The 18,700-nt window shown below is 41.7% G+C and overlaps 3 protein-coding genes across 4 annotated transcripts in view; all 3 read right to left on the bottom strand.

Moving 5' to 3' along the window:
- Positions 1-1,492: 1,492 nt before the first annotated feature.
- Positions 1,493-5,133, bottom strand: myd88 (MYD88 innate immune signal transduction adaptor). The gene is made up of 5 exons (XM_083672649.1): positions 4,645-5,133; positions 4,305-4,427; positions 3,929-4,109; positions 3,560-3,651; positions 1,493-3,073 (listed from the first exon to the last, which is right to left on the bottom strand). The coding sequence occupies exons 1-5, from the start codon at positions 4,961-4,963 to the stop codon at positions 2,919-2,921; spliced, it is 870 nt and encodes a 289-aa protein (XP_083528775.1). The 5' UTR covers positions 4,964-5,133; the 3' UTR covers positions 1,493-2,918.
- An 884-nt stretch (positions 5,134-6,017) lies between these two features.
- Positions 6,018-10,590, bottom strand: cry-dash (cryptochrome DASH; the record flags this gene model as incomplete). The annotated part of the gene is given in 19 exon segments (XM_083683976.1): positions 6,018-6,136; positions 6,139-6,250; positions 6,649-6,660; positions 6,662-6,700; positions 6,704-6,769; positions 6,910-7,028; positions 7,031-7,063; positions 7,279-7,338; positions 7,438-7,517; positions 7,724-7,813; positions 8,158-8,231; positions 8,420-8,508; positions 8,793-8,941; positions 9,167-9,297; positions 9,421-9,442; positions 9,444-9,500; positions 9,958-10,093; positions 10,096-10,129; positions 10,528-10,590. Coding segments are annotated over 19 exon segments (1,485 nt in total).
- A 668-nt stretch (positions 10,591-11,258) lies between these two features.
- map3k22 (mitogen-activated protein kinase kinase kinase 22) overlaps positions 11,259-18,700 on the bottom strand; it is a 36,989-nt gene continuing 29,547 nt past the window's right edge. For both annotated transcript variants that reach the window (XM_083672592.1, XM_083672591.1), the window contains exons 14-18: positions 17,644-17,792; positions 17,261-17,392; positions 15,795-15,924; positions 13,867-14,044; positions 11,259-13,622 (exon numbers count right to left, since the gene is read on the bottom strand). In XM_083672592.1, the coding sequence (XP_083528718.1) occupies positions 13,394-13,622; positions 13,867-14,044; positions 15,795-15,924; positions 17,261-17,392; positions 17,644-17,792 (818 nt within the window). In that variant the 3' untranslated portion in view covers positions 11,259-13,393. The remainder of the gene's footprint in view (positions 13,623-13,866; positions 14,045-15,794; positions 15,925-17,260; positions 17,393-17,643; positions 17,793-18,700) is intronic.

The following is an 18,700-nucleotide window of genomic DNA, read 5'->3' on the forward strand; positions in this document are numbered from 1 at the left end:
ATTATGCATTGCATAGTACATAAGGTAGGGAAGGCTTGCTTAAAAAATCCTTTGCTCTGCCATTTCTGACAAAACTTACCATCCATAATAGCCACACTATCAATGGTGAATTAAGAGTGTCGCAAATGAGGCGTGTCTATTATATTAGTTCGTAGCGTTATGTCATGCAATTGGACAGTATGAAATTTTTTCGGTCTGTCAGTCATAACATGAATTCATTTTCTTCTTCGGTTTACGCCGGGGTAGCTGAATTCTTAAATCTTTTCCTAGCCCCAACAAACCTCAGCTACTCCAGTAGAGTGTATTGGACAGGTATCAGCAAGAATATTTAAACAATTCTGCATAGTCTATCAAAGGGGCAAGGTGGAAAGATTGCCTTAGGCTATTTGTCTCTTATGTCTATCCAATTGTCAGATCTACAGTTTGGGCCAGAAAGTGGGGTATAGCGTTGATTTTTACCTACTTATACTGCACTTTCACCATAACAGGTCCCTAATCCTCTACCATTAGCCTTGTGTGTGTGTGTGTGTGTGTGTGTGTGTGTGTGTGTGTGTGTGTGTGTGTGTCTCTGTGTGTGTGTGTGTGTGTGTGTTTATGTATGTGTGTGTGTGTGTGTGTGTGTATGTGTGTGTGTGTGTGTGTGTGGTTGGTCAGTGTACAGTACGGTCATAGGTCTAACTCAATTGTCTAACTAAGGACTAGGAATTTGGGGATTTGCTGTCACACTGTGGTTCAAAGTGGTATTGCGAATTTCGACCAATGAAGGGAGACTTGTGTTTGCCTATGGACTACTATGTCCAAAGGAAACACATGTACACACATGTGCTCCAGCAGAAGTGCTCAGAGTGTACTGCTTAGGGCACTGCTTAGGTTGGCCCAATATTCAATTGTTGAGGAAAATAAGATTGCTTATTTTACCATGAGAGAGGGAGGGAACATAGAGACATATTGGTAGGAGATAGTACAATTCCAAAATATGATATAAACAGAACATTTGTCAAAATGGATTGAATGTCAGTCCTTCCTGCACCTCAGGGTCTTAAGCCTTTGAACTTTGAACTTGGATGTTTTGCAAGGCATCCTGCTTTAAGCCTGACAACAAGGAGTAGCTGGTGGACTGTTATTGTGAGAGGAGGCCAACAAAGCTTTTAAACCGATAACTTATAATTGGTTCTGGGCTGTAGGGGCAAGACAAGGCTCTTGCTTAGGCCTAATTGATCCTGCATAACGGTGAGATTTTAATAAAAACCATAATGAGAACTAACAGCCAAGAGTCATCATCTGGATTAACATTTTTTTAACTGAGACAGCAACTTATTTGTTTATGTAAATATACATGCAGTACTTTCAAGAGAGAGACCAAAAGGGCCTAGTGTGAATCATCACAGTTACAGTATGCATGAGCATTAATGTTAAGTAACAGAGACAGTCAGTTTCTCACTTGTTGGGAATGTCCTTTATAATATTGTTTAGAACATTGTAAATGTAGCTGCATTAATGTATTGGTTGTGAAGTACACAATATAAATCATGACTACACATGCTAAAAATGCATTGGTTTAGTAAAAAAGTAAATTAATGTTCAAGGTCAACTATGTAGATTTGAGCTTTAAAATAGTGTAAAACAGCCATGGTAAATCAGTAGCGATTAAGGAATGGGATCACATGATACAGAACGTTCAGTGAACAGCGCTGTGTTCGTCCAAACAAAGTGCTTTTTCAAATCTGGTGTAGAGGTTGAACACTGGTCTTTACTTACCTGCAGTGTTTTCCATTTTGTTTGTTTACAAGGATATGTTTATTTGCTGCTATTAGAAAACGTAGAATATTTACATATTCAGATTTTCAGTGTGGCCAAAGAGGGCAAAAAAGAACAAAACTAAGTGCTTCACCTCTAAAGAAAGAAGATCAGACTAAGCTGATATGGTGGGTGAGTCATTTTGTCTTTGTTTACTGCAAGGGCAAAGAGACAAATCACATTTTTTTTTTTTTTTAAATATGTTTTTAGGGCATTTCTGCTTTTTTTATTGGGACAGAGACAGTAGAGATTGACAGGAAGGATATGAGAGAGAGAGAGAAGGGATGACATGCAAGATAGGTCGAGGGTCGGAATCGAACCAGAAACCTTGAGATTACGTGGTAAGCACATTAGTGTGCTACGCCACTAAGCGCTCCATAAACCACATTTCTAAGACACAACTTAATCTGAGGTGAAAGCTGGTTGACAAGAGAAGGTAGAGATGAGGTGTCACATCGTGGGAAGTTGGTTTACATGATGAATTGTATGCACAAATTCACTCCATCTCAGTGAGATTGTTCCACATACAAACAACTAAGTAACTGTAAATCTGCAAACATAAATGCAAACAGATGCAACCTAGATATCATATCCTATATAACAGAAACAAAATTAGCACTAAAATGGCATTTGCACTAGCATGAAGTACACAAGCCATGTCCACTGAGGACATTAAGAACACTTACATTATGCACTTTGAGCATCACAATCTTTTTATCTGATGTATCGTGGTCAGATTTTGTGTTTCCTAAGAAAAGGCAACTGATGATAATCAATGTGAGCGAAGGAGTTTACAAACACAATACCATCCATGAACGTCTTCAATCCCCATTCCATCAGGAATGGCTAATAGCCTTCAAGCTCTAATTTATTATGTGAGTACCTGACCTGGGAAAGTATGTGCTCATGCTATGAAAAAATCCCTTCAGCCCAATCTTACAGTATTTAAAGCAATATGTACAGTACAGAAACAGTTCCACATAACTAACTACGTTATCTGTGAAATGTAAACAATACTACCACACTATGAGTCTTATTCATCAAATCACCACCATAGCAGAGCAGAGGTTACTGTATCTCCTGATGTTGGGCTGGTTGAGTCTGTACACTGGACCATCCAATCATGGCAGGGATAGTGCCTTGGCTAGCCGTCCCCAGAACCAGGACTGTGTGCAGGGCCGGGTATAGTCACACACTGTCAGGAAGCGCAGGATGCTGGGGAAAGGCTTCGTCATAGGTTTGTACACCACAGGAATCAGGCGTTTGCGTTTAGCCCCTGTGAAGTATTAAGTATGAGACTTGAATTACCTAATATGATTTGATGAGCAAAAGGATAAAAAAACATATACAACAGGAAATATCAAGTTTACAGGAAACATCTACTGAGATAAATCTAAACAAGATCTAAAAACACCTGCAGAGCAAAGGTGGTTCTACTTAATACTGTTATACACAAAACCCCTCATTAATATGCAGTATCCGTAAAAGACCTGGATCAGCAAATAAGCGAAGCACCAATACCACTTTCAAAAGTGAAACATCAGTGTTTTACAAACAAAAAAGTCCTCTAGTGTACGTATAGTGCCCTCCATAAGTATTGGAAAGAGGACGCATTTTGTCTTCTTTTAGCTCTAACAGTTTGGATTTGAAATCAAACAATTACTATCGGTCAAAGTAGAGATTCTGTCTTTGTATGTAAAGTGTTCTTTTGGGAAGTGCCTTAGTGACAGACAGTTTATCAAAGTGAGGTGTGTAGCCTTACCAGGGCTGAGGCTGAGAGCAAACTTGGTTTGGAAGTCACAGTCATCACTGTTCAGGTAGTCATCAGAGATCACCACCACCATCCTCTTACATCTAGATTTTTGCCGGCATGAGAACAAACCCGTCAAGAAATAGATGTTTTAAAAGCAATTGCTGTAGTAGGCCCCATTTATAATGTAGCAACAGTTGAAATCAGCATTAAATCATTATTGCATTGCGAATGGATTCATTTGTATTACCGCTGAGGGAAGACATTTTCCAAAGGATATTAATAAAGGCAATAACATGCAAACATGAGGTGGACCAATTTAAACTGCCATTGATTGCCCTCCAAAAGAGGCAAGGCCTCATCTCCCACATTGCAACTCGCCTCATCTCGATGAGTTCGCTAGTAATGGTCCACACACAGCTGCCTGGGAGAACATCACGGTCAAACACACAAAGCTTCAGCTTGTGGTGGCTCTGCTCCAGCTGCTGGATCATCTCATGGACAAAGTGGAAGTCACTCTGGCAGTAGCAGATGAAGGCGTCAAACAACTCAGGCACGCCCCCTGCATCAGGACAGAGGATCAGGAACTCAACAACAAGATTTCAATCATATTGGTTCATTCTGGTGGTGCAGGATAACCAGTAATTTTGCATGACTTGACATGGTTTACTATACTTGTAAGTTTAGTGCAGGACTTTACATTTACAGGATGAATACTGTGTCTGTTTTGTACAGTAGAAGTAGGGCTAATATTGACCTTCAGGGTCATCATCCAGGGTGATGCCTAACTTCTCCTGAGTCTGGGGTTCACAGCTGTCCACTACAGGTACCTGAACTGGGGGCTCCCTCTGCTTCATCAGGTACTTCTTGACGTCCCTCTCTGTGCATGCACACACAAGTATCATTGTAACTTATTGTCATATATCACCATCTCATAAAACGTTACTCATTATCACACTTAATATATTTAAAAAGTCTTTTACATTTTTTTTGACGTGTACATCTCAATCTCTTCAAATTAATAATTTATTTAAAATTGATTACATTTGATGACGTCAGTCTAAATAGTTATCAGTTATCACTTCAAGGGTACCTACCAATCAAATGTCGAATCTCGGGATCTTCCACAATATCTTTTCTGTCGGCCTCCTCCAGAATTGATAATAACTTCCCAACTTTCGCTTCTGGACATCGTGATTGCCAGTCCTCCAGAATTTTTAGAGTGGGATTTCCAGAATCCTCATAATTTTTTATTTCTAAATATGAAAAGCCCATGATCTCTGCGACAGACATCCAGTCCGCGGCGACAATATTTTTCGGATTTAAAAACAGTCCCAGCTTTTTTCTCACGTTCATATTCAGTGCAATCAGTGGAATGTTACACCAGTCCAAACTTGACTCACAAGTGGCAGACATATTCACCCACAACCGCGTATCCACTTAACTTTATATCAGTTATGAAGTTTTTCAGGTCGTTGAATCCATCCAATATAGATCAGTCAAACTTTTACAAAGCATTGGAAAATACTAATACTTTGGATTGTTATGAAAAGTTGTTCATGTTGAGTACTGAATGTGAGCGCTCAAATGGGGAGAAAGAAATTGACAAAAATGAGGAAATGATGAGGCTATAGACTGCGTCACACAGAGGAGGGGCCAAAATTGTATTTTACATGATAAAAACACTATTTGGCATCTACGCAGGGACGTGCAAAGGGACGTGCTGAATGTCATGTAACTTCCAGGGCAACAAGCATTTCCCTTTGCCCTGCCACTCACAAAGTGCTTCCCACTAATGCAAAGACAATAAATGAGAAATTACATGATACAACTTTTCACCATCATGGGACATTAGTCAAAATGAGCTCAAACTAGATTAGTTATTCATCTACACCAGTTTTTTTTATTTTTTATTTTAAATCCATACAAATCCATGAAAAGTACTTTATACAGACGTGTGCTATAGTGGAATTGATTCTCTTCCCTTTTCTAGTAAACATGTACTGGCAGCAGCAACAAAGGGGATTTCCACTTCCTTCTTCTTTGAATATGAGTGAAACTGTGAGAACCTGTTTATTTTGAACCATTAAATCATAAAAAGTCATACTGTAAAAAGATGGAGTTTTGTGTAACATATTAATAATATCCCATTCCTGCTATTACACAGGTATAAAAAGATCAAATGAAATTAAAAGAAATTGCATTATAAAACATTCACATATTGCACAGTATTTTGAGACAAAAGTTACTTGGAGAACAGCTTTTTATTCACACACATCTACATCACTATACAGCCCCCTTACTCCATCCACACAACAGCACTCAGCACCTGCTTAAATTCTAAATGAACTTGTGGGGGCAAAAACCTCTCTGAACAATAACTTCCAGGTCATAGAACTTCAGTTATTAGTGAACAGTTTGAAACGTATCCTAAAGCTATGCAATTTGTGTCCTCCCGCTTCATGTGTACTCAGAGCTCAGATATAAAAATAGATCTCTCAAAATTCAAGTACTCAAAAGAAAGCATGAACAGACACATGAAGTTCCTCAAACACTCTCCAGCCCTGATGATGGGGGAGGGGTATGTCCATTGAGGGACACCTTAGCCTGTGACAGGGAGGTACTGCTGAGGGTCCAGGGAGTGTGGACATCCCCTCCCTGGATCCCCTGCAGCTCTGGGACCCACTGCCTCACATAGTCTCCCTGAGGAGAGAGGAAGGGAGACATTCACCATTATTACATATTCATAATCATAATAATTAATCTAAAAATAGCTCAAGTTAACAGCAACCTTTTGGGAAATTGTTTAATACAGATATACTACAGATAAGTGCACCTCGAACAAGTACAGCTTTCCCCCTTCAGTTACGCGCTTTTTATTTGCCCTGGATACTGATTGATGCATTCTCAGGTTTAGTGCACACTGTCAGTTATCAAGAGTAAACTATACTACAATAATAAAGAATCTCATGGAATATAAACATACCAGTTCTGTATTATGGATAATGCTGATCTAATCTCTTGTATTCACTTTAAAAAGGGGGAACAAGAGGGACAAGTCTATGGTTTTTAGCATGCTTGTTGGCCAGATTCAAACTTACATTATCGTCGTAAGTCAAGCCCTTGTTTTATCATGTTGAACTTCCTGTTTTCTCAGGGGTCATTTCCTATACCAGCACTGGTGAGCCAGTTGCCATAGTTACTGCTCACGTCATGGTCGATCTAAAAAAAAGAAAGAAAAAAAAAAGACACATGTTAAGATGTGAAACAGCAAATGAAGATAAACTAATTTCAAAATGTCCAATATAGATGATCAATCTATGACACTGATCTCCGCCAGTGGAATTCTAAGTGAGCCTTACAAGGAGGTACTCAAACCACTCAGTCCCCATCCTCCAGTCCAGGCCCAGGTCTTTGGTGAGGAAGCTTGCTACATTCTGGCGCCCCCTATTGGACGTGAACCCAGTCAGGGCAAGCTCATGTTGGCATCCACGAATGGCACCCCTGTGCGGCACTCTATGATATAGGATGAATTAGTTAGCACATTTTGATTTAACCTTCCTTCATCCATTACTCCATCGACACATGCACACATGCGGAGCAACTTTCACATATGCTGCTGCTGAATGCTGTCAGCGTTGTAGAGCTACAGTACCTAGAGTTAATCAATTCATGCATACTAGTGCAAAAGTAATGACAACAGATTTTTAAAAATGTATATGTCTGCTGACCTTTCCATGCATTGAAAAGATTCATGTCCTTCTTCCAAGGAATATACTTTTCTTGAAGACCTATAAATACAAAACATATCGATTAAAATATTCAATTACCTTAATATTCAATTACCTTAATTACCTTAAAAATATTTTAACAACTTTTCCTGACCTTACCTTTGATATCAAAAAGTCTGTCTCCAAATTTGGCACCTACAAACTTGTAATAATCTCTCCAGAGCAGTTCAAATATCACCCTGCAGAAAAACATAGAAAACAACGGTCACTAATGCCCAATTTAAACACACAACCAAATCATCACTAGTCTAGTTATCAGAAATACAGTGAAATTACCATAATCAACCACCCTGCAAGCAAGATCACTGCAATGTACGTTGAAGACTAAGTAATGTTGTGTCTAACAGTCATGCATATGATAGAATATTCATTTGCATTAACTCACCAGTAAGTGCTCTGATTGGCTGTTCTCTCACTTTCATATTTCTTTATCTGTTCGTAAATATACCTGGGGGAAATGCAACCGATTGCCAGCCTGCAGGAGACCAGAATAACACTATTAGAGATCATGGAAATAAAAACACTATTGCAACTCCCTTTATCAGAGCTTGCAAAAGCAAAAGGAAATGTTATCAAGGTAAAGCAGCACTTTCAGATTCCATTGTTAATTACAGTAAATGGAGGTGAAGACTACAAGCGCTGGGGACAATTAAACAAATGTCACTTACCATGGAAACTTACCATGGCGCAAACTTACCATGGAAACTTACCATGGCGCAAACTTACCATGGCGCAAACTTACCATGGAAACTTACCATGGCGCAAACTTACCATGGCGCAAACTTACCATGGCGCAAACTTACCATGGCGCAAACTTACCATGGCGCAAACTTGGTGCAATATTCCACTCCGATCAGGCCATTCCGAGTCTCCTTGTAGATGGCAACGGCATCCTAAGCAGACAAATAAAAAGAAATGTATTAACATAACATGGGTAAGAAACAACTCTTTTATCAGCCAACATATCACACAATGACAGCATTACAACATTAACATAAAACAGGTGACTGCAACATACTGTAGCTAGAAAGATAAACTATTGAGAGGAGACAGTATACTTGTCTAGGGAGCATATACTCACAGTATCCCAGAAGCAGTGCTGTAGCCTGCCCAGGGCCTGGTTCTCTCCTCCGCTACATGTGAAGGCTGTGCGAGGGTGAGTAGCAGGCTCTGCAGCCACAAAAACAGGAAGATATAACAGCATCAGATCTATAACAGATAGCTCAATCTGTAGCTATTGAGGGTTACCAGCTACATAGAGAAATTATTAATCATCAAATTAGGATTTTACTGGATACAACTCTGGATCTATGTGAGAAGATGTGTATGTAATAAATTCCAATGTATTCAAAAGGTTTTGTGACTACAGTTTGATTATTGTGCTTTTTGCATGTTGATATAACAAGCATAACCAGTTTTGTTACATTCCTGATATTCAGTGTATTGCCTCTCACCTGTTTGCTCCAGGTCTTCGGGGGTGGGGATGGGTCCTTCCTCCAGCCCAGGAGGGAGAGGCTTCAGCTGGTCCGGGGTTGGGAGCACAGGCCTCACCCTGCCCTGGGCCTCCGCTACCTTCCTGAACTGGGTGTACACATCAGGCAGCCTAACAGAGACCAGGAAGGAGGGTTACATGGCATATCTCATGCCTCACCAACGAGAAAATATAGCCTTCAACAGTTATCTGTACCGTGCTGTATATTTTAAGGAAGCCTTGTGCTTCTCTGTTAAATGTGCACATTGAAAAGGTGCATGACTTGCACAAGATAGTGAACTTCCAGGCAGAAGCAGCCTGAACAGCCTAGTCTCTTGGGAGCTGCCCCTCTCTCACCTGGATATGTGGTGGAATGGGAGGTTGTCTTGGTGGTACAGCGTGGACCCCCAGCAGGTGTGAACTTTGACCTTCATCTGGGAGCACACATCTCTCAATCCCTTCTCCACCTTCTGGTCCTCAGGTGCCACCTACAGTCCAGGAGAGATGAACAATGAGAAAACGAAGGGAAGTCCACACACTGAGATGATTGAGTGATGGATAGATATTAAGATTAGAGTGGTGAAAGGAAAAAGAGGCGCTATTTCACAAACCTCTTCATGGAAGGCCACAGCATTGCTTGATGAGGTCACCGACCACCTCCTCTGGCTTTCCCTGTCTTACCAAGAGGGTACTGTGGGGTTGAAGTCACAAAGGCACGCACACACACAGTGGCCGCAGTTAACACCGATGCAGGCAAGCTGCATCCTGGGAAGGTGGCTGCTCATTTCCCCCTTGCTGACCAGACTGAATTATGGGAATAGTTCTGCTAATGTGAACATGAATTGTATAGACGCAGATGTGTCCTGACCCAGTGTTATTAAAACTGAATAATGCAGACCTGGAGAGCTGAGGCCAGTAACCTCAATCAGAGGCTGCTAGTTCTGGTAGCATGAGCAATGTAATATGTGCAGTGTGCATGGACTGGCTCCATAGCTTGGTACGGTACAGTAATTACAGCACACCTATGTGTTCAGTGTGATAGACAAATCACTGTGAGGCACATAGCACTGCCACAACACAATACCCAAGACCCTGTGAACCTATGGCAGTCTGAATGCTTGGGTAGCTTATAGATCAGCTCAGCTCACCTGCCCTTCTTGAGCAGGGTGGCTCTGAGGTCCTTGACACTGTCCAGTAAGAAGCGCAGGTGGAATGGGCCAGTCTTGGGCAGGTTGTAGTTAACAGTGCCCAGGTAATGCCGGGGGTCAATACAGTAGAGTGGAGAATGTGTTTAGTATTCCTCTGAGCCCAGTGGAAGATCTGCGTGCAAAAGTGACAAGAATTCAATAGGGCTGGAGCACACAGTTAATTACCTGGCAATCTGTCAATAAACTTGTTTTGAGGTTCACTTCCGGAATGTCAAAACGCCGAATCCATCCCATTGCGGCTAATAGGTTTGCAGTTCAACATTTAGCAAATAGGCTTACTTGTAACCACTTCTGTAAGTGACAGTTATTTGAATGTTAAGGGAATATAATTTTACATTTCTAAAATAAGTGATACATTGGAGACTATTAAGTCTTGAGAACTGCTGCACAGGTTATCACTAAAGCTCAAACTGAAAACAAATAGGAGTGTATAGGGTCGTCCCAAGGATCCCATTTCTATCCCATCCCTTGTTGCTCGACTAACCCATTGCACACATAATTTACATTTACCTCATTGTCGTGGAGCCGTAAGTAGTTTCTTAGTAAACATATGATTGTGCGTGACGTAGACATATCTAAATAGTATGCCTATCGTTCTAAAATAAAGCACATAAATAAAAATATGTGTCCAGCCGGCTATCGATCACCGTGCCGCTTCTCTCCCAGTGCAGTTTTGTTATGTAGCCGCTGCTGCCTGCTAATTTACACAACCAGCACGCTGGCCGAGCCTGGCTCACTTCTCTGGCAAGCGGTGTATCTGAGCTGTTACAAAACGGTGTCTTTTGTAACACGGGCAAAGTGATACTGTAATTAACATTTCTTGGGCAGTAGTCCCAGTTAGGCACCTCGAGTGTTTTACTTGTGTTGAACATATTCAAGTAGTCTGTTGCCTCATAAAACTGAGTGGAACATAAGTAACTTAAAATGGAACAACAAATGCTGTACAAATTTGAATATGGGCTAATGAAGAGGTGAAGAGAACGGAATCCTGGTTATGATTCCATAAGGCATCTAGTACAGTTATATTATTTGGATCAACTTGTGCGTGCTTTTGGTATAGGATTGATAGGAAGTACAACTCCCTAGTCATGTAAACATAGATCACTATTTGTGGAGAGGGTGCAATAAAGGAGAGAAATAGCAAATCCTGAGATGAAAATCAGTTTTACACAGTGAACTCCAATTACTTTGTAATTGACCATCAATTAAGTTGACATGACATAACTAAAACAGAGACACTGTGGTCTTAAACATTTGATTTATTAACTTAAATGTACAAAATATCAATTACAGGATACATGTTTGATGTTTCTCAGGCTTTGTCATCAAGGCAAAAAGAATTCTGTTCTATGCCCCAATCGAAATCCCATCCAGTAACAACCACTTACTGCTCCTCAGTCCTCAAAGATACGACAATCCAGGTGGATCAACGTACAATCTCTATATCATGGTTATCTAAACAGAATTTGTATATAATGAAATGTAATTTCATATAAAAGTGCAGTACAATATGTATTTACATTACAATCTTTTTTTATATAAAAGGAGAACTTTAGCAAAGCCCATGTGCTCTCCACTACACAGCATTAACCCCATTATTTTGGGGATACATTGGAATGCACAATTCACCCCTATTTTGAGGCTTTCCACATACCGGTGAACGTTTTTGTTCGCTGAAAAGCTTAATCAGATAAGGCACTGACCAGGGTGAATTATCTAAACGTTTGTTCATTACTTTCCTTAGTGCCAGTGTTTTGTAGCTCATCAGCACTGACGAAGCTTATTTTTACCCCCTTTTTCAAATCCAGCACTTTAGATTTTGTTCTGCCTCCTTGTCCCAGATAGAAACAGAGTGAGCAGTTAGATACACAATCAGATCCCTCCTCCTGTGGAAAACAAGCCAACTCAAGGCAATGAGGTGATTATATTGATGTTGGAGTGGTTTGATATGGCATACTTGAACCCATGGAATGCTGTTGTCTAAATGACACATACCCTTCAATCTTGCTCTAAGGAGATACCCTTCAAAACAATACATTGCAATGTCTACAGTATACATTTGATTTGGTCATAATACAGTATCAAATCTACTATGCGCCAAGCTGCCAGAAAACATACAAGGCTTGAGGGCACTGGAGTGATTTACTGACATGGAAACCCAATGTAAGTGCATGTAAATGTAAATGATGATACAAGTTTACTGAAGGTTCTGTTTGATTACCAGTATCTGACCTGGTGTCTGATTCCATCTCTCTTTGGCCATTTCTGTGCAGATTAACATTACACCCTGTAATAAAACTAGACATGGCACAAGTAAGGATCTGAACAGACTAGCCCTCCCTGTCTGCATTGTAGTATTGCTTATACACATGAACAAACCTTTCACTACAATACAAAAGTTTGGTATTTTTCTCCAAACATTAGAATACACCACATTCTCTCATTATGAAATTGTAAAAATGTCAAATATAAAAAATATCTTCTTTTTTTTCATTTGATTATCCTGCATGGTGGCACCCATTAAATGTATGATACAAAAGTGCTATGGTTTACAGTTATGGGCTCCTTCCAAATGGGGGGTGAGAGTGCTACACGATGTATGTAGGAGTAGGGCAAGCCTCTCTGGATTTTAATCTTAAAACATACAAAAACTTTTACAATATCTCATTGTAAGGCGTTGGCAATTCAGACAAAACTACATTGACATATTTCAGGTTAAAATACGGACCTCCACGGTTAGAGTGACTTTGCATGTGTTGGTCTCTGTCATATAAAAATAGTTTACGATCACCTTTAGAATATTACTCGTAGATAACAAGGGCCTCAAATGAGTAACTTACAGTACTGACAATTGTGATCAACTTTAACTCAACGAACAGCAGAAATAGGAGGCAAGTGTCAAACCACTCCTTGACACTTCACTCTGTGGCAGTAGAGGAGTGTAAGAGGAGGGAGACCTGGACCACACTGCCAGACACTCTGTCTAGCACCAACGCTCTTCCTCTCTAGTCTTTCTGCTGGCACTTGGTCGCTTCTCCTCCAAGGAATAGAGCAACAACCTCACTCTTGCTAAGTGTTTGTTATCCCTCCATTGAGGAACACACATTAAATGTGATGCTTGGGAGAGCAGAGCATGGAGGTCTGTGAGTGGCCAGTCTAGACTCCCCTAATGACAGCTCTGGACTGGGTGAGTTGGCTGGTGAGGGAGGCTGGGGCTCATGGCCTAGCAAGGCTGTTGATTGTCGATGGGGTAGGGTGGAGTGGTATTGGGCCCTGGAGGCCTGGAGTGAGTGTGATTAGCCCTGGGGCCAGGCCTGGAGTGGAGGGGAGGCACTGGGGCCGTGGAGGCCTTGGTGGCAGAGTGGTCCTAGTGGTCTCAGAAGCAGCCCTTGACGAAGGGGTGGCTAAGGAGGCTCTCAGCTGTGGGGCGCCACTTCTCCTCCACAAACACCTGCCGCAGGAAGTCCCTGCCTGCTTCAGACACGCTCTCAGGAAGATTCGGCTTGGTGGGCTGTGTGGCGATCTTAAAGATGGCCGCCATGGCCTCATATTCAGCCCACGGGGGTTTCTGGGTCAGCATTTCAACTACAGTACAAGCAACACTCCTAATAGACAAAAGACAACACAAAGACAAATTGAATTTGACAGAAAAATTGTATTTGAAAATGAGTATGTTAGTGGCATGTGGTAGATTCTTAGAAAAGGAAAAAACTCATACACACTGGCATTCTTGCTATTTCACATTTATGTGTTTGATACCATTCCTCATTTCATTCCATGCATTACAATGAGCCCGTCTTCCCATTTTTGCCTCCACCAGCCTCCCCTGCCTAAAACCTATATTCTTACCAAACATCAGCTTTCCGTCCATATCCTTCTCCATTGATGACCTCTGGGCTCATCCAGTAGGGGGTGCCAGTGACAGACTTGATCCCTGTGCCGGACATGCAGATGGTCTGGATACGTTTGCTGGCCCCAAAGTCTCCCAGCTTCACATTCCCAGAGGAGTCCCTCAGTATGTTAGCACCTGCAGAACAAAAGGGATGTGAGTTCCTGAAAGCATGAGGGACAATGAAAACATTATAAATGTCTCCAGCACGTGGACCATACAGTACAAGTACCATGCTAACTTTTCCACCTGTTACACTGACAGCATTCTAGCTCTGAATATCTATTTCTCAAATAAACAAACACTTGACCATTATATGTCATATGGAACAAAAGTGGACACTGTTATGATAGAAATGTCCCCATCCCCTCCCCTCCATTCCCAGTGTTTTTCCGTAAGAGTAGCATAGTCGGGTTTAACTCTTGTCTCCGGGTTCTATGGTTGTTTAAGCAGTGACTAATGCACACCAGCCACTCACTCTGGAGAGAGACAGCAAGCGAGCTAGCAAGCAAGAGAGAGAGAGAGAGAGAGAGAGAGAGAGAGAGAGAGAGAGAGAGAGAGAGAGAGAAAGTCTGGACCGGGAGTAAAGGAACTCCTTCTTTCTCACTTCCCCCTCCTGTTTCCAGTGGAGAGAAGCCCCTCCATTTGTTGTGGGAACATGAGAGCCACTCATCCTCTCCTATAAATCACATTAACTGTATTTTGGATTTGTTTTGGCTCCTCGTGGAATCTCATTCATCTCCTATCATATACACGGAGAGCAGGCAGTTTGACGTCATGGAACCAACTCTAAGACTGTCCAAATACTATTTGTGGACAGGAGGCTTAGTGTGTACAGACGTTGTGTTGTGTTGTGGGATGTTTCTAGCACTATACATTACAGAAAAAAGGCCTTTCTAAGTGGAAAATCACACAGAGAGACTGTGGTCTGAGAAGTCTTCTATCATCAGGGTCGTTTCCCCTCCAGACAGTACATTTCCCTCTCGCTGTCTGTGGCCAGGCAGAGTGTCGTCTGATGTTATGGGCAGCCAAACCAAAGCCATTTCATCCAGTGTTGAATAATTTTAGTGCTGTACATTTCAATAGGAGTTCAAACAAGCTAGTAATAATATTGTAGAGGAAATTTTGAGCTTAGAATAGCATCTCATTTTCCAGCCACTTTCTTAGACATGAACAACTAAATGAGGTAACCTTTCTCTGAATGCCAAACAAATGAATACATGGTAGTCTCTAAATGTGAGTTGTAATAACAAAATAGAATAAAACAAAAAACAGAGTGAGCAATTAGATACACAATCAGATCCCTCCTCCTGTGGAAAACAAGCCAACTAAAGGCAATGAGGTGATTATATTGATGTTGGAGTGGTTTGACATGGCAAACCTGAACCCATGGCATGCTGTTGTCTAAATGACACATACCCTTCACTCTTGCTCTAAGGAGATACCCTTCAAAACAATACATTGCAATGTCTACAGTATACATTTGATTTGGTCATAATACAGTATCAAATCTACTATGCGCCAAGCTGCCAGAAAACATACAAGGCTACAGGGCACTGGAGTGATTTACTGACATGGAAACCCAATGTAAGTGCATGTAAATGTAAATGATGATACAAGTTTACTGAAGGTTCTGTTTGATTACCAGTATCTGACCTGGTGTCTGATTCCATCTCTCTTTGGCCATTTCTGTGCAGATTAACATTACACAATGTAATAAAACTAGACATAACATAATAGGATAAAAATAATTAAAAATAATAATATTATTTAAATAATAAATATAAATATAAATATCGGTTAAAGCCCAAATACAGATCACACTTTGGAGCTATGAAGGAAAATCACTTTAATTTCAGGTGTATAGTTTGACTGGTGGTTGAGTTACCTTTGATGTCTCTGTGGACAATCATGTTGCTGTGCAGGTAGAAGACCCCTTGGAGGATCTGTCTGGTATACCTGCGTGTCACCTTCTCCGTCAGAGCTCCATAGGCCTTCAGCTGGTCCTTTATGGAGCCCTGGGACAGAGAGAATAGAAACCCACACGTCAGACAAGTCATGGAGCATGTGCTCCACCACAAGAGACCTACCATGAACCTCTACTAATGGTGAATTGTAGAATAAATAAGACAATCATTATAGAGAACAATATACGTGAAACACCTGTGGTCGTAAAGAAAACTTTGCACCAATGGATGTTTGTCTGTTTTTCAGGAAAAGTGTTCTGTTTTACATTAGGGACGTTTATGCTTCAAGAGGATGTTTTTCGGTTTTAGTACAGTTTTAAATTTCAAAACAGAATACTTAAAAATACCCTCAATGCGCCTGCAGTGTTTCTTCCATTTTCAACTCCAAACACCTTCAACAGGCTGCATTTCCCTTCGTTTCCTGTTTTCACCTCCTCGCAAGGAAACTAGGCCTCCGCAAAGACCTGATCCAGTAACACCTGTGACGCACACTTGGGCCCTTGCCGTGAAAACAAAAGAGGGCCCCTTCCCTGTCCCACTTCTCTCCTCACACTTTAATACTTTCGGTAAGAAGAGCTCAATTACTGGCTGACTCTCAGTGTGGCCCCCCCTGGGCACACCTCCAGGCCCTGTGGCCTTATCGACTGGCCCCAGCGGTGGAGCCAGGGCCTGGCCTCAGCCACACACTGGAACACAGACTTGGCCAGGGACCCTGACCACCACCACTCCCCTCTGCCAGCAAACCTCAGCGAAATATAAACATTTCCAATTTCCAGACAATGTGTGACTAAGACACTCAACACGGTCTCAAAAACAGCCCGAGGAATATTAAAAACAGGCCAGAGGATACGGGCCCTCGGCAACTGCAGCTTGTTAAGACACTCATTTACGAAGAAAATGACCTCATAAATTGTGCCATTCTGTCGACAAGGATGACTGTGGACATGTTTTTCAGGGCTGGTGACTTTCTGCATTGTTTTTAGCATCTGGGGCGTGTACTGAGTTGACTTATTTTCGCTTATTAAATGTCTGTATAACGCTGTAATGCTAGGCTTGTTAGAAGGAAAAGGTTCTATACATGTGATCAAAAAGGAAAGGCCTTTTATTACATTTCAGTCAATGTTCAGATGATAAATGTAATCATTTAGGCATAAAAGTGAATTAAAGTCTGCTGATCTTGGCATGGCAACTCAGTGAAGCATGGACCATCATAGGATGATATACTAATACACTTTATACACTTGTCAAGTACAAAAGGTTTTGACATATTTTACAACCTACATAAGGAAAACATTAGCACAATAAAGACTGATAAGATTATATGGAAAGGTTGTGTGCTACATAATATCAAGTCGACACAAAAGTAGATAAGTCACTCCACACATACCCCAGGCATAAACTCCACAAAGATGGTGAGTTTCCTCAGCTCCAGGTCGCGCTGGCAGCCGTAGTACTGTACGATCCGCTCATGATGAAGGTTCTTCAGCAGCTGGATCTCACACTCCAGAGCATTCACCTCCTACAGAGGAGGGAGGGAGAGAGAGAGAATTAAAAGGAGTAAGGAAGAGTAAGAGTCCTGCTCAGGTACAACCCTCACCCAACCTGACCCACAACTACTATGCCGCAACCCTAACCACAACCCCCCATCAGGGCAAACCGACCTGAACTGCAATAACTTTGTATCATTGTCGTTGTTGTTGTCATAACTTTGTTGCTAATTCTCAAAACTTCTTCAAAACATTAATCACCTCTCTCATCCCTTTCACTTACCTTGCTTGTCTCCTTACAGTCAGGGTCAAAGGGCACCTGTTTGGCGGCCAACTCGCGGCCCGTGTCGGCGTCATAGCACAGGTAGACCTCCCCAAACGCTCCACGCCCCAGGAGCTTCCCCTGCCGCCAGTTAACCGGTGCCCGCGGGGCTACGGGGAGAAAACACCACACGTCAAAAAACATCATGAGGCTTTAACTGACTTTTTTACTGAACCCACACTATACACTTAAAACCACTGTGATATCCTGACTTAAACAAACACCTCTACTAGAAGAGACGTCAAAACCCACCACGAGACCCGACTCACTCACAAACTTCACCAAGACCAGACGTCTAAACTACCACAGGTCCTATTTAATCCCCACCAGACAGACCCCTTTCAGATTAAACTATTAACAGGGGAAAACCCAAGCAACAGAGAGTCAAACCACATTCCAGTCCACACTTTTCAACTTAAAACACTGTGTTAACATTTACAGGACCATTCAGAATAGAGACAGTTGACAAGGAGTCAAAACCACCAATGTTCAACTCAACATAAAGCTCCGTAGAGTACAAACTCTCTCACTCTACCATCTCTATATTAGGGCATTCCTGGAAGCACTGTTGGACGAGTTTGATTGGAATTAATTACCAGTCGTGTGTGTGTGTGTGTGTGTGTGTGTGTGTGTGTGTGTGTGTGTGTGTGCGTGTCTGTGTACGTGTGTACGTGTGTGTACGTGTGTGTATGTGTATGTGGGAGAGAGACACGGGGCGGTTGGTAGACAAACCACAGCCAGACAGCTGAGCTATGCATGTCTCATCCTAACTCAATTCCCAGCCGACGCCACCCTCCACTCCTCACTGGGCATGGATGTGATTAGTGAGACAGTGAGAAGGCTTACTAGGTCACTGTGACTGGAACATACTAAACACTGGCATGCTGGGGTACCTTATCAACAGTAGGAGGCAGTGAACATAGATTCTTCGCCTATTCTCTCCAGTGGGTCTTATTTTGTTCTCCCAACAGCACACTGGATATTCTCAATCCCATCGACCAGAATGGCATTGCAGTAA

This window comes from Argentina silus, assembly GCF_951799395.1.
Source record: "Argentina silus genome assembly, chromosome: 1".
Classification (NCBI taxonomy): domain Eukaryota; kingdom Metazoa; phylum Chordata; class Actinopteri; order Argentiniformes; family Argentinidae; genus Argentina; species Argentina silus.